At 38.8% G+C, this 16,716-nt stretch overlaps 1 protein-coding gene across 4 annotated transcripts; it reads right to left on the bottom strand.

The window, feature by feature from the left end:
• Positions 1-378: 378 nt before the first annotated feature.
• Positions 379-6,504, bottom strand: LOC122776611 (protein AAR2 homolog). 4 transcript variants are annotated; one of them, XM_044037219.1, is made up of 6 exons: positions 6,421-6,503; positions 6,277-6,348; positions 6,069-6,140; positions 4,211-5,402; positions 2,821-3,050; positions 379-1,464 (listed from the first exon to the last, which is right to left on the bottom strand). In XM_044037219.1, exons 4-6 carry the CDS (start codon positions 4,980-4,982, stop codon positions 1,297-1,299), a joined length of 1,170 nt encoding a protein of 389 aa, XP_043893154.1. In that variant the 5' UTR covers positions 4,983-5,402; positions 6,069-6,140; positions 6,277-6,348; positions 6,421-6,503; the 3' UTR covers positions 379-1,296. The 4 variants fall into 4 exon arrangements, with proteins under 4 accessions (XP_043893154.1, XP_043893152.1, XP_043893155.1 ...); XM_044037217.1 differs by having other exon boundaries at positions 6,277-6,503; XM_044037220.1 differs by lacking the exons at positions 6,069-6,140; positions 6,277-6,348 and having other exon boundaries at positions 4,211-4,989; positions 6,421-6,504.
• Between the last annotated feature and the right edge of the window lie 10,212 nt (positions 6,505-16,716).

Here is a 16,716-nt window from a genome sequence, read left to right as displayed (position 1 = left end):
ACATCATAGAAGCAGTGCTGTTGTTAGAAATGTTAAAAAGTATGTATTCATACATCAAACAGAAACAATGCAAAGCTTTTGTTGTCTTTTTAGATGAGAAGCCAAATAACAAGTTTCATGTTCACACGACGATACATGACACAGTGAATCTTTCCAAACAGCCCATCAATGCCATCTAGTGGACGAGACAGAGATTGCTCCTCAGCAAACGAGACTCTACATGATCAATGAATCAACAAATCCCCTGCAATAATTTGACCCTTGATTGATGGATTATTAAGTAATCCATTAACTGTTAAGTTATGAATCTAAAATAGTCTATGAATGAATGAATTTCATAAAAGAAACCTCAAAAAGACAAAAAGTGATCATTTACACTGTTTTTTAAATTGTCTTTAATTCATTAAAAGAAACTTGAAGTCAAATAAATCATAGAAAAGTGAAGTTTGCTCATGTTTTCATCTTTTCATCACACGGATTTACCATATTACATAATGGTAAATCAGCCCGTTTCTAAAGGGGAAACACATTTTTAAAAAAAATATAGTGCGAGCTGAAAAATGATTGTTGATGTACAATAGTCGGCCACCATTAGATTTATTGTTTTGCCAATGTTATGATTATATTTCTCATTCACTTTATTGGAACACATCCAGAAAATACAGGAAACTTGTTTCCAGTTTTAAAATGACAGAAAAAGACTTTTACACATGACTCTCTGTTAAAGTATAAAAATGAAAGATCCCAGGTTTACGGTTCATAATGACGCACATTTAAGTCACCTAACACGATGAAGGACGCTTCATAGTCATTACAGGTGTTACGCTCTCTGCATGACAGACAACACCAGAGGGAGCCCATCACTAGAACACGTAGAAAAGTGTCAACATGTTAAATCTGCATGTTAAAGTATGTTAAAGTAACTGCACACACACACACACGCTAGCTCAGGACAACATGGCTGACCAGAGGACAGATCTGAGACATTTACGCCATCTTAAGACAATGATGCAGGAACACTTCAAAAAGCCTGAACTGTCCCTTTAAGGTGTCAATCACATCCATACTGATAGATCTGATCACAAGTGGATGTTAAAACACATCTTAGATGTCTCTCATGTGATCACATACAGTATAGACCGTTTTATGCTCAAAAAACAAACAAAAATAAAAGGTTTTGTTCTTCCATGTACTTGAAAGAAGATATCAACCATTACAGTTCTCCTCCAGCATCAGTGACTTCCTCTGCTTGAATCCACCCAGTTTGACCCTTAAGTCCAGTAGTTAGTGGCAGTTTCAGTCCACTGTGACACCCTCAGGCAGCTCCACCACCACCGGAGCACAGTCGTCCAAGTCTGCATCAAAGTCCCAGCGAAACTTCTTGGTCAGGTGAGCTTTGAATTTCTCCGCTCGCTTACGCAGCGTCACGTCGACACCAGGTCCACTGGCAAACTGGAAGAAGTCCTGTGAGAAGAACAGCAGTCAGACAAAAGGTTTGACAACAATACTGATGCATGTGATGATGCTGATGCTGATGCTGATGCTGCTGATGCTGCTGCTGCTGAACTGTGGGATCACATTTTCCATGTTGAAGCTATTCTTTTTTTGCTATTACATTTCTAAACTGGTGTCATATATTATCATTATTATTATTATTATTATTATTATTACTACAAAAATAATAAAAATAATAAATAAATAAATAAACTATGGTTGCATGACATGTGGCACGGCTGCAAAAAAAGAGAAGTGAAAGTTCTGAGGCTATTTTCATAATTCTGTTAAATCTTTAGTTTGTTCTGAATTTTTTTGAAAAATTAAATAAATAAAAATAATTGTGGGGGAAAAAGTCAGACATTCATCTCAGAATTCTGGCTCTCTTTATTACAATTTTGTAGTTTGTTCTGTATTTCATAAATAAATAGCAAAATAAAAGAATTCTGAGATGAAACTCAGATGTTATTTTCAGAATTCTGGCTTTTTAAATGACTATTATTTTGTTTCCAAATAAGTTTAACATGTGTTTCCATCCTCTTCCATATTCTGCACGACTTAATCACATTTCATCCTTGTTTCCCCCGGCAACGGAACACTATCGCCAAGTCTCACATGTGACAACAACTGACTTCAGCACGAGTTTGACATGGAACGTCAGCAAAGACGAGCCTCAGTCAGTGATCGACGGGTGAACGCGACAAAGACAACGTGACTGAAATCAAACATGATCACTCATTGAAATATAAGAGAGAGCTTATATTTAAGCAGTTATGGCTTCTCTTTCATATTTAACAAAGAGAGATATGTGCTTGGAGTCCAAGCTGAGACTCACTGCACTATCACTGATCTTTATTTTCTTAATATACTTTTTATTTATTTGAACTCACATTCACCTCTAACTTTTGTTTGTAGTAGTTGCAGCAAAACTGAGAATTATTTTGTAATTATTCTTATGAAATGAAGGGTAATTATCCACCGTTCTGTTTACAGTTGAGTCTGTTTAGTCATTTGAACTTGGTAATAAATCGCATTTCTTTCCCGACTTTTGCACACGTTATACCACAGTTACAATATAACAAGTTCAGCAGAAGACACAAGAAAAAAATCATGTAACAAAAGAAAGAAAAGCAGACAGACCTTTGTAGGTTAGTCATGGACATGAGAGATTTATGAGATTTGTTTAAGTTTAACAGCAAATAAGCACGACAAATGAATTGTGCATAGACACAATTACAATGGCAATGATTAAAGCACAGAGTTGATATTTTTCTTGTCGTTGACACATGATAATAAAAGCAAAAAGGTGAAATATGGGGCATCTACCTGCAGCGTGGAGGTGAGGAAGTTGTCCTGTGACACAATGTCCACAAAGAAGTCGGGGGGGATTTCTCCCAGCTGGTGGTAGAGCACGGTGATGAGGTCCAGGAAGAGCTGCTTCTGTTTCCCCATGGTCTCCTCTGAGCGGCACAGCAGAGCCAGCAGGCGCTTCCAGTGCTCGAAGCCCTCGTACACGTTTCCGAGGAGGAAACACACAAAGGCGAACTGCAGCTCACCTGAGAGAGCACACACACACACACACACACACACACATTACACTTCAAAGAAAACATTCACTTTTGTTTTCTGTCTCAAATTTACATTTTTGTCTGCAATACAATATTAAATAATAAAAATAATGAAAAAAACTAAATCTTTAAAAAGGTTCAGTGAGTAGGAATTAGTGACATCTAATGGTGAGACTTCAGATCACAACAAAAGGAGGACTGCCCTCACTCCCTCTCCTCCAAGAGCATCAGGTAACTACGGTGGCCCCCACACACTCTCGCAGGATGGGGACCGGCCCTTTATTAAAATACACACTCAAATCATTTATGAACGATTAACTTAAGGTTAGTAGAGGTGGTTTTTCTATAGCTGATGCTGAAGCTGCTGCCCATTTTTGCCAATTGATTTTGATTTTTTAGGGGGGCCAATATGCGTAACATAACAATGTGTGCAGTGCAGTTATATACTAGGGATACACAGTATTGGTCTTTTTGCTGATATCCGATATATCAGGAGTGCTCGGACCGATAACCGATAACAATATTTTTATATATAGTTTTTCCATGTGCAGAAGTTAAATGATTAATGTTTTTTCTGTAGTGAAATTAACATCTTACACTTATATATAATAGCTGCCAGCGTATTCAGCCGACTGTTTTAGTCGTCAGTCACATCAGGGGATCTTGGAGTATTTAACATTTTACAGGCAATACCCGCCGATACCGATATTGTGCAGTATAATAATAATATTGTTCATCCCTGTTATGCCCTGTTAGTATTTTCAATAGAAATAAAGTCACATTTTTTTAAGTTTTGGTGTCTCGCCTATTTTTCACGCATTAAGCATCAAAAACAGAGACGGAGAAACATTCTACCAGCACGTTGACATAAACGTGACGTCTCTCACTGTTGTTTTAGTGTCTAAGCTGAATCTGAATACATGGAATCAAATATTTTCAAAACTACAGGCTACAACTACAGGAAAATCTTGTGTGGGCTGCAATGATTATATTCATTATCGATTAATCTGTTGATTATTTGGTGCACAAAATGTTGATCAGTGTATTCTAAACCTCAAAAAGAAAATGTTTTCAAATGTCTTGTTTTGTCCACAAATTAAAATGATCCTGTTGAATGATTTGTTTATTATATGTAAATGTACAGTTACCTAGAATGTGGAGAGGCTGAAGCTCATAGTTCTTCAGTACAGTCTCCAGAGCATAGCTCAGGTCCATACTGCACTGGGTGATCTCCGCTGGTGTCGCCCCGGCTGGGTAGGTCTTCTCGGGGATGACAGAGAAGCGTAACTCAGTCCCCTCCCTCAGTTTCATCTTGGGCAGCCTGTCCAGTCCCTCCTTCATGCTCTGACAGACCGTGTCGTTGACCGGCTGCTCTGCTCTGTCTTTGGTGTGTCTGTACTCAATCTCGGGGATGACGTCACAGTAGGCACATATTCTGCCAGACAAAGGCTGCAGGTTATTGACCAGCTCCTCACTGAGGTGGTCAGTGAGGGACACCCACTTCCTCATCACCTCATATGGATAAGGACCCAGGTATGGATCCAGCTCTTGTAAGGTCGCCCGGATGCGACTCACCTCCTCTTGGTTCTTAGAGGCTGAGAAATCCAGATCCTCCTCTTTGGGGTCCCAGTTAGCCAACAGGATCTCTCTGGGTTTGAGATGAAGGAAGACGCCCGTCTTTGGGCCGATTTCATTCCCACATGTCGGTGAGTTCACAGAGCTGTAGTGTAGGAAGTGCAGGCCTGGAGGGATCATCTTTACTCCCCGGAAGCGAGGACCCACCTGCCAACTCTTGCAGTCGATCCCCAGCTCTGTGCCCTTAGGGACACCCAGCAGCACCAGGGTGGCTCCCTCCTCAAACAGCCTCAGAGCAACATCTGGATCCATGTTGACAGCGCTGCTGCTGCTGCTGCTGGCCATGTCTGATCTGTAAATGACGACTAAACTTAAACTTTAAACTGAACCAACCAGGAACACAGGAGCTACACTTGGATTTGAGCTGTGATATAAGAGCTCGACATGCTCAGGAGAGGATTTAGTCCAAATGTAACACAATAATGCTGCTTTAAAAGGTCATGTGGTCAGTCACTGAAAACACGAGTGAAAGAACATAACGAAAATATATCGTTTGTAGTTGTGAATGACGTGTATTTATGTGAAAACGGTGCTAACTCAGCGTCTCCTCTCGTAAACTCTACCTTAACGTGTATTTATAACGTGTATTATGCAAAATGGTGCTAACTCAGCGTCTCCTCTCGTAAACTCTACCTTAACGTGTATTTATAACGTGTATTTATCTGAAAATGGTGCTAACTCAGCGCCTCCTCCCGTAAACTCTACCTTAACGTGTATTTATCTGAAAATGGTGCTAACTCAGCGCCTCCTCCGTAAACTCTACCTTAACGTGTATTTATAACGTGTATTTATGTGAAAATGTTGCTAACTCAGCGTCTCCTCTCGTAAACTCTACCTTAACGTGTATTTATAACGTGTATTTGAGTGAAAATGTTGCTAACTCAGCGTCTCCTCCCGTAAACTCTACCTTAACGTGTATTTATAACGTGTATTTATGTGAAAATGGTGCTAACTCAGCGTCTCCTCCCGTAAACTCTACCTTAACGTGTATTTATAACGTGTATTTGAGTGAAAATGTTGCTAACTCAGAGTCTCCTCCCGTAAACTCTACCTTAACGTGTATTTATAACGTGTATTTATGTGAAAATGGTGCTAACTCAGCGTCTCCTCCCGTAAACTCTACCTTAACGTGTATTTATAACGTGTATTTGAGTGAAAATGTTGCTAACTCAGCGTCTCCCGTAAACTCTACCTTAACGTGTATTTATAACGTGTATTTATGTGAAAATGGTGAACCTTAACGTGTATTTACTAGTCAGTGTATTTATAACTAACTCAGCGTCTCCTCCCGTAAACTCTACCTTAACGTGTATTTATAACGTGTATTTATGTGAAAATGGTGCTAACTCAGCGTCTCTCCGTAAACTCTACCTTAACGTGTATTTATAACGTGTATTTGAGTGAAAATGTTGCTAACTCAGAGTCTCCTCCCGTAAACTCTACCTTAACGTGTATTTATAACGTGTATTTGAGTGAAAATGCTAACTCAGCGTCTCCTCCGTAAACTCTACCTTAACGTGTATTTATAACGTGTATTTGAGTGAAAATGTTGCTAACTCAGCGTCTCCGTAAACTCTACCTTAACGTGTATTTATAACGTGTATTTGAGTGAAAATGTTGCTAACTCAGCGTCTCCTCTCGTAAACTCTACCTTAACGTGTATTTATAACGTGTATTTGAGTGAAAATGTTGCTAACTCAGCGTCTCCTCTCGTAAACTCTACCTTCTGTGTAGATTTGTTGAAGTTTCTCAGCGTTGCAATATCGTTTTGTCAAGACTGTGCAGCATGTAAAACCTTCCGGATAGAAACAGCGCTTGACTGGGACAGTTCCGCTTCGTTGTGGTTCTCTTCGAGTTCCGGATTTCCTGCAGAAAATTGTCAACGACGTTTCCCATAAAACACAACAACATATTTTAATGTAGTTACTTGTGTAGCTAAGTCAATAAGTTTACCGAGAAGTTTATGTTGCTTCCTACTGTGTTTGTGTGTATATCTGTGAGCAGCACCTTTTATTGTCTAAGGCACATGTGTCAAACTGGTGGCCCGGGGGCCACATGTGGAATAGAGACAGAATATAAGACTAAATGTATTTGTGAATGTAATGTATATCCTCTATGTCGGTCTCCGCAGGTCATTTGAGTTTGACACCCTGGTCTAAGGAATGAATGATATGATTTTTAAAATCAGAATTCTGAGATAACCTTCTAACACCTAAGGCTCAAAAATAGTTTTTGCTTATTTTAACCATACAAAGGCCAGAAAATGTAGGTGCTTTTGCCCATTTACAGAATAACCTTTGATATCTCACAGTCATTTACAATTTACTGCATGTTAAAATAGTGTATTAACAATTTAAAGTTTTATTTAGAAAAGAAAAATTGTGTTCAATTTGAAACAGTATAATACATCAGTGGCAGTTCCAGCTTGAATGACACCCTGGGTGTCCTCCAGTGCTCCCCGGAAAAAACACAACAGGCTTAAGTAAAGTGTGATGATTTATTATGTGTCCATAAGGACAGCTAAAATATATACGCTAAATATAAAAAATGTTATAAACAAGATCTGTGGGGGAAAATAATAATAGTAATACTATTACTACTGTAATACATATTCCAAATAACATTTGTTTGAGTCTTTGTCTCTTAATTATAGCAACTTTAAATTCATTCCAAGCAGACAATGTATGACCAACATGTCGTGGGTACAATAATAAATATATTTACATTTTATTATATAATAAGTGATTATAACATATACATGTCCATATAGATATTTTGTCCCTCCCCCTTCAATAAATGTTATTTTGTGATACTCTTAACTCCGGGATTGTGGAAACGCCACAAACTAAGGTTTTTTTTCAAGGTCATTTTTGTATTTGGTATTTCTGTTTTGATTTAATTTTAAAATGTTAAAAATGTAATTCAAAAGTCACAGTGTTCTGCTAGAAGTCAAATGTGACCTTTTTTTTCCTTTTAATAATCATAATAATAATTTTCACCACTAGGTGGCAGAAAGAGACAGCGTCTTTGAGCTTCAGTGGGAGACAAAGTGTAACTGTCATAAATGTCATTATTTATTATGAGATTCTTCATGGAAATCAATATGAAAGGATGAAGTCATTCATATTTAGATGGACCTTTGTTGCTGTGTGTTCACGTGGAAACAGAACAAATGATGACAGGATGATATGAGTGTGTATTTCCTTGTGTTTGATTTTATCTTGTCTTTGAGCACCACTTTAAAAGCCATACATGAATAAAATGTATTATTATTTATTATAAATTAGATTCTCCAGGTACTTAATATATTTGATCCAGCCTTAAATCCATGAACAATTGAAGGTTGTACTCTCATATTCTAACAGTGAACAGGCTCCATGTTTACAGCAGAGAAAAACATCCTCTTGCACCTGCAGCTTCCAGATGGTCCAGATACGGAGCTGCTGTATGTGATACATCAGTGGACTCCAGTGTGTGTGTGTGTGTGTGTGTGTGTGTGTACATTAGTGTAAACACACTCTCCAGCGACTATCATGTATTTGCAGCCAGGATTTCTTGCGTGTTCCATGAGGTTTAATATTTGTAGGAATTGATATTTTAGACAATTAAAAATTACTAAAGATAAATATAGAGAAATAACTCCATTATAATGACTTTAAGTGGCGGGCCTCATGAAATCAATTGGAGGGCTGCATGTGGCCCGTGGGCCGCAAGTTTGACACCACTGTTTTAGACAGAAGAAAACAAAAGAATAATTTCCATTTTAATCTTTATGGTAACCCTTTTACATGTCATAAAATGTGTCAGAGAATAATGTGTTTGCCGATTTAAATTCACCAGTTCACAAATTCACCACTTCTTTTTTTAAAAAAACTGTTCCCTCTCTGCACCAAACTCCATAGAGAAACTCAGCACAAAGGAGCTGTTGATCCACCGCTGCCTCCATCAGTCACCTCACATGTGTTATTTAGTGACTTTGGTGGTTGAAATACTTGGTTCAGATTCACCTCACCGTAGACTGGCTGCTCCTGTGTCCCTGTGAGCTAAAAATGTTGATTTTCTCTATGGGCTTTGGTGTGGGAGAAACAGTGGGAGTTTACAAACTTCTCTTTTTGTCTTCCAGCAAGAAGAAGTAGCACAGATATTATTCAAACATCACATATTATTCAAATTGATATTAATCTTTGACGCTTTTGTTGATTGGCAAAAATCTGTCTTGTCTTTTTTGTCCCTAGTGGCAGCGAGTGTGTCTGGTTTCCAGGAACAAGAGGACGAGCCGGTAAATGTCAGTGTCTCTAAAAACCTCAATCTATTCACACATCAGTGCAAAAACACATTTTGGAACCTTTTTAAAAAGCATAAAAAAAGTAAGATTGAGTCATATCGATGTATACCAGGGTGGTTTCTGGCGCCAGTATCCGTGATTATCTGTGTGTGTGTGCTGCCGTTTGCTGCTAACATGAGCCCTGCAACTCTTTGAACCACAGAGATGTTACAAATAGATTCATGAAACCACAGGTCGCAGGCAAAGAATAATAACACGGACGGGAGAGTTCCAGTCCCTCTGCCAGAATGTGCATCAGACCCAGACTCATGATTTCCTGTCGTACGTCTCCTGTTTCTCCACTGCCAGTGTGAAAATAATAAGGTGAGCATTAGCCAGACAGTGAACAAAGTCAGTGTGTGCGTGTGCATGTGAGTGATTGTCCCATAAACAAAAGATATTAGAGACCTGCTTAATGTGACACTGATATCCAACTTGAGTTCCGCTATTTCTCGACATGAATCATCCCCAGTCGGCCGTGCTGAGATCTAAATAAGCCTCCTGCCGAAAACACGTTTGTCATTGCCATTACATGACATAATTGGAATAATTCTAATTATGAAGCGGTGTCGGAGCAGACACCGGGGACGGCGAGCCGGCTAAACGAGGTGATCGAATCATCATTAATCTTTGACAAAAAAAAAAAAAGATCATTAATAATCTATGCACCTCATCACTTTACCACCTAACAAAGGCCGCGTGGAGCTGCCGACATTTCCTGTAATTTGCAGAGCATCACACTTTGCCAGCTGCACGACAGTTAATCTGTGTAATTGTTGCTTTGCTGCTTGTTCTTGTGAGTTTCATTTTCATCCTCTCTCGCTGTCACTGACTGGGTCTCTCTCCAACTGTTTAGTATTTGTAAAGTGCATTTTAAAATTGTTTTCATGAAAGAAAACACAAAATGTTAATATTACCGTCGTCTTTCTTTTGCAAATATTCAAATCTTTTGTCAAAAATAGTCAAAACCCTGTTCCCGCTACAAAACCAGAGAACAATAACCTCATTTTAATTTGTATAAAAACTTAAAAAATGTCTCAATGAAACTTCCTGTATAAATAAAGGTTAAATATGAAAAACTAAATGCTAAAAGAAAGCATGTATATGGACAAGTGTATCGGTCCAAGCACAGAGCCCTGTGGAACTCCACATTTAACTATGGGAACTAGCTTTAGTGCAGTACATCATTCGTATTTTTGTGTTTGTGGGATTGTGTGTTTTTGCCACATTTCCACCAATATCTCTTGCATTTCTTATCCAATCAACATCAAAGCGAGCACTGAACACACTGGTGCTCTTAGTTAATCATCTGCCAAGTTTGAGTCCTGTCAAGCAAACTGTTCAACAGATATGTGACATTTGTGACAAAACATTCTTTGCATTTATAGATGATCAGTAGCATGGACAAACTGGAACCTATCACATAAATAGACTGTAAAGAGACTCATCTGTTCTCTGAGGACACGAGAAAGACATAGGTGACTTTCACCACTGCTGTTTCTAGGTTGTTTCTTCGCATATATCCGTATTTTTGATTTGCAACTGCCTTTTCTAGCATTTCAGAAATAAAGGGAAGATTAGATATGTAATTTGCTATGAAACATCTGTGTCAAGGATGTAGGCTTTTTTTAAGAAGGTTGTTTAATAACTGTCATCAGTCATCATCCACGCTTTATCCTCCACCAGAGGGTTGCGGGGGGTGCTGTGCCAATCTCAGTTACATCAGGCGATAGGCGGGGTACACCCTGGACAGTTTGCCAGACAAACAGCCATTCACTCTCACTCTCACGGTCAATTTAGGATGTCCAATTTACCTAATCCCCACATAGCATGTTTTTGGGCTGTGGGAGGAAGCTGGAGAACCTGGAGAAAACCCACACACACCACTACAACACCGTGTGGCCTTGTTTAATAACTGCAACCTTTAAATTTAGGCGTACACAACCTCTTAATAATAAGGATAGATTGATCAGATTTAATGTAGGGCTGTTGATTAAAAGGAAAGATATCCTTAAAGAGAGACAAGATGTGGGAAAACGTGGCGAGAATGTCAACTCCATGTGGCTCGAAGTCCATGAGATTCATCTGGAGAAGCAGCTGAGGAGAAGGAGAAGAAGAAGTGTTTTTCCCTCCCTGTCTTCATCATGTGCGGCGTTTGAAGTGGGTTTTGATGTCGACTTCATCTATAATGGATCAGGTGACATTTTCCTCATGACAGCTCCACATGAACCTGTTAAAGCCGTAGTTCTGACTGTTTGAAGCGTTGCTGTAAAACTATATTTGCTGCTTTATCTCGCTGAGTCACTGTGGAAACCTCGATCTTAACATCACAGCACACAGGAGTTGTTGATCCACTTTAAATGTGTTATGTTGTGACTCCGCACTCTTCAGAGTTCACCAAAGTGACACAGAGTTACTCACCCCGTGTCCCTGTTGGCTGAAATAAAGTGTGATTTTTCCTCCGTGGAGTTTGGCGTGGGAGGGCAACAAACTTCCGTCTCCAGTCAGAAGAGTCCGTCTCATGGTGATTAAAATCTCTGTTTCCTCGTGTCCCTGCTGCCACGCGTCCACGTCTCAAGCTGCTTCACAGTGACACTGTGTCAGTGTGCTGTAAAAACTGTCAAAAAAATAAAAACACAAATTACCGCTGTAAGAGACAGACGGGCAGGTCAACAGAACCTGGTTTCTTAACTTTAAACATGCAGAGTCAAGGTGATGTTACCAGCCTCAAGCCTATGGAACCTGGGCCAGCAGCAAACAAGCTGTAGTACTGCCGTACACAGGGGCGGTCCTAGACCATTTGGTGCCCTAGGCGAGCTTGATTGATGGCGCCCCTTCCCCACGAGAAAATAACTCATGTCCAAAGAATTGCACATATATTTAAACAATTATAATACAAACAACATAACAATATGTGCAAAAGAATTAACCTGTTCAATAATAAATATACAAAAAATTCACTTTTAACTTTAACAGTAGTGCAACATCTGAAAACAAAAAGTGCACATTAAAGAATCAAAACAAAAAATTAAACTAACAATAAAACATTGTGTGCAAAATTAAATACTGTAAAACAAGATTCATATAACCCATTAATCAAAATATAATATACAAAATAAATATTTCAAAGGTTTTTAACCTTTGAAATAAGGTTCAAATTCACCCCAAGTGAATAGAATAATATATTCTACTACACAAGTTTATTTTTTATGTCGAAGTATAGTTGTAGATACACAGAGGGATGGCAAAAACTGTTGAAAAAATAAATAGATATCATAATTTTAATTCTATTTTTTTTCTCGTCGCATATTTTGGCGCCCCTCACTAGATGGCGCCCAAGGCAAGCGCCTATGTCGTCTGTAGGAAGGACCGCCACTGGCCGTACAACCAAGAAAGGAACAGAAAAATACTGTTGTCAGCGCCGTACATGTTGTACAATTTCACAACATACTCTAACCTTTAATACACATGTGCAATAAAGTCAGTCTTTTACTTTCCTTGACACAAGAAATATTTCTACTGTGACAACTGATCACAATTAATTCAACACAAAATAAATGAACTGCAATAAATCAATGATACAGTTATAACTCAGGTTAAAAGGATACGAACTGATCCTTCACATTAAACTCTGTGCGACAGGAAGCTGGATATCAAAGCTGTACATAGTAAACAAGTAGCTTCGGCCGTTAGCATTAGCTTGGCTAAATGTACTAGCTAACTCGTCACGTAACATCTCATATAAACAATCACAACTTTCATATCACGTATCTTAAACATTTCCGACATGGTGATAGCGGAACGATAAGTAGGCTAGTAGCATTTTGGACATATTTACATACCTGCCATACAACGAAGAAAGGAACAGAAAAATGTCAATGTCAGACGGTTGTGGGTCATCCAGCGGTTCACATCTTTTGGACAGTCTGAAACAGCAACCAGGCTTCTCGGATGGTTGGGTCTCAGCGGGAGGTATGTGTGTAGAGGATCAGATATCAGACGAAGAGCCAGATCTGATCCAAATTATGGATTTAAGTTCAGATGTGTTTCTATCTCAGGGATATCTTAACAGATCAGGATGAATTTTGTGGTGTTTTTGTAAAATGGTAATCGCTATAAGCAGGTAAAGTTCTAGCCAGATCCAGAAGGTTCTCCTGGATCCAGTGGATCCAAATGTGAGATGCAGGTTTGTGACCGTGTTTTCTATGTTTTTCCGAGGAGTCAGAAAAAAAGGCAACATGGGACCAAATGAATCTGACAACAAGTCAAAATATTTTTATTATAAAACAGGATTCATAGTCGAGACACGTCCTCACACGTCCTGTAGGCACTGAACTACGGCACTGGACTCACTGGAATCACAGCCAGGACTTAGGTCTGAAAACCATCGTCACTAACACAGGAAACTCTTTCACATACAACACTAGTGTGACGTCAACGCACTCAGGTAAGTGGATTATTTTAATAATCTGAATAAAGTCTCTCCTGTTTGTCATCATACAATATAGAAAAATAATTTGATTTGGTTCAGAAGTATGGACCAGCACATTATTAAAACGTTTCTACATTTGGAGTCAAAACTTTACCTTATTCTTGAGTTACTATTTTTGACCTATTGTCAGTTCATCTAAATCCATCTTGTGCGCTGCTGTGTTTTAGCTGTAGTTGCCGTGGTAACCTCAGTTTTGGTAGCACTGATTCAAACAGTCATTGTGTCTCGCTGTGTTGTTTGCTGAGGAATAATTACGAACCAAAACCACCAGCAGCTTCACACTTTCTTCTTCTTTGTCGCTTCCTGCTCGCTGTGACTTCACGTTTACTGCTCACTTATTATGTCAAACTGTTCCTTTAATCCAGTTTTGTGAATTTGTTCATTTTGGACTGAGGTCGGCTTTTAATAAAGACGTTATTATGTACATACAGTCATGGCATGAACTTCGAAAAACGTTCTTTTTGAATGCAGGGGCATTCCACTTTGTTTTAGACACCATGAAATAACTCATTTTAACTTGATATTAAGCGGAGTTTGAGGCCTGTGGTGTTCAGGGACCTCAGCTTGTTACACTATGCTGTCTCACCAGTAGATGGCACTAATTCTTACACACTGGACTTTAGGGTTCTGCTGTTTGGCTGACAGGGATCACACATACATCTATGTTTATAGTTACTATAGAGATTTAAACATAAATAAGAGTCTGTTAAACTCCTCCCTACACAGGTCATATTATAAGTGTTTACTTGTCTCTCGTTCTTATCACCTTCAGAACATTTAAATCACCATCTCCACCCACAAACAACTAGAGGGAAAAATAATAAAGAAAAAGCAACAATGAAAATCACTCCGTCACTAACAATGAAGAAAAGAACAAGAACACGTGGAAACGCTAGATGTTAGAGGAACACAGTTTTACCCACAGGCTCTGACACTGCTCTCTGTTCCCCGGAAACACTGTTGATATTTTTAAAACAAACACATAAAATAAATAAAGAAGGAAAAACATCACAGCTCTTTCATTGTCAGAAATAATACACGGCTCTCAACTCAGCGGGGAGTCATAAAAGTGAAAAGTGTGTAAATTCAGCAGCTTTTTCACATACTCCCTGAGTCTGTGGACTTTATTTTTCTAAATTCAGGCACAAAAACACAGGCCTTGAATGTGTCATGGACAAGAAGGGTCATGAGCCCGGGGTTGTCCCAGTCCATATGGTGGTAGTTTTGGTTTGAAACTAGTGGTCAAATTTACAATAAACAAATGCCAAACCCTTGTGGACTGGGTAACCTTCTGGTTGTGAACAAAGTCACCAATTCCTGATACATATGGGACTTTTTGTCTCCTTTCAATCTTCACTTTGGATGTCTGAACTTCATAATTGCCCACAACCACAGGAATCTTCCAGTCCACAAGATCGCAAGTTCAATTCCAGATTCCGGTTGTAGATAAGATAGTCCTTTATTGCTGCTGTGAAACTGAACCTGCCGGACTGGAACAATCACACGACTGTGGACCTGCCAACTGGGACAACCCTGTGTTGTAGAAGCTAATTTAGCACTTTTGAGCCTGGGATTGTCTCAGTTTTGGACATCTGACTCTACTGTCACTTTTTTGTCTCATTTTGGACGACATACTATACTATGACTTTTTGTCTCATTTTTGGACGTCTGACTCTAATATGACTTTTTGTTCTTTTGGACGCCTTACTATACTATGACTTTTTTCCATTTTGGACATCTGACTCTTACTATGACTTTTTGTCTCATTTTGGACGACATACTATACTATGACTTTTTTGTCTCATTTTGGACGTCTGACTCTAATATGACTTTTTTGTCTCATTTTGGACGTCTTGCTATACTATGATTTTTTGTCTAATTTTGGACCTTTTTGAATGTTTACCTCATAGATAAGACTTGAACTCACAACCTCGGACATATAAGCCTTATAGTCACAGCACAAGCTATTCTTACTGAGCTGTTTTGAAAATTTTCTTGGTATTTTTAACTTTGGTTTTTGGTGTGACATTTTAAAATTGTGCAGTACTTTAAAAGCACTTCATTGTAAGTTTTGAACTCACAACCTCAGCAGAGAGTGAAGTTTGTCCTGATGATCCATCCATCATCAGTGGGGGGGTCGAGGGGGTGCTGTGCAAATCTCAGCTGACATAGGTCGATAGGTGGAGTACACCCTGGACAGTCCATCGCAGGGCCACATAGAGACAAACAACAAAAAATACATCACATTCTCACCTATGGCCAATTTACCTAATCTCCATATTTCATGTTTTTGGACTGTGGGAGAAAACCTACGCACACACGGGGAGAAGATGCAAACTCCATGCAGGAAGTCCCTTACTCCAACCAGGGCTCAAACCCGGGCCTTCTTGCTGCAAAGGCAAAGGTGCTAACTGCTACACCAACCGTGTGGCCCTGTGCTGATGATCTCATGTGGAATTTCTTCGTGTTCTGAAGTTCCTCATCTTGGTCAGGGTTTTTGAAATTCTCAGAGGATTTCAAGAAGTGAATCCACTATCTCAGGATTTATCCAACTGAGCTACCTGCTCAGACACGTGTGCAACCTTCAGATAGTTTGCACTGAATATGAAATGAACTAATGTGCATTAAAACACTAACATTAGCTGACATGAATTAATTTAAACATTTTATGCTGAATGTTTTTTAAGCTTTTTATTTAATGTCACTTTATGAATATATTTCAGCTCTACACACTGTGATGTCAAACAAAACAAAGACATTTTTTGACATTTTTGACGTCATACTTTACCTTTATTATACCAAGGTGTTGAAAATGTCACATACACCACATAGTATAGGATATACTATGTCACAAAAGTAAAATATTATAGTGGGGACAAGAAGTATCAAATATTACAAATGAATTTGTATTATGTTGAGATGATGAGTATCTCCATATTTTGAAAATACATGACATTTATTTTTATATAAACTTTTCATCTTTGATGTGTTTAGTACAAATTGGCCGACTTCCTGTTGAGTTGAGGGGCTGTGACGTGTTTCCACAAAGTTTTGTGAAATTTGGTGCAACCTAGCTTTTGTTTTGGAGGGGGGGGGTGCTACAGAGCCATTTTACACCACTTTTACAGCACATATAACCCATATTTTACAAAGATTTTCACCAATCGTGCCAATTTTTGGCAACGTAAAAAATGCAATAATTT

The sequence above is a fragment of the Solea senegalensis genome, linkage group LG11, assembly GCF_019176455.1.
Source record: "Solea senegalensis isolate Sse05_10M linkage group LG11, IFAPA_SoseM_1, whole genome shotgun sequence".
NCBI classification, from domain to species: Eukaryota; Metazoa; Chordata; class Actinopteri; order Pleuronectiformes; family Soleidae; genus Solea; species Solea senegalensis.
Note: the sequence above shows the minus strand (reverse complement) of the source record. Positions and strands in the feature narration are given on the sequence as shown.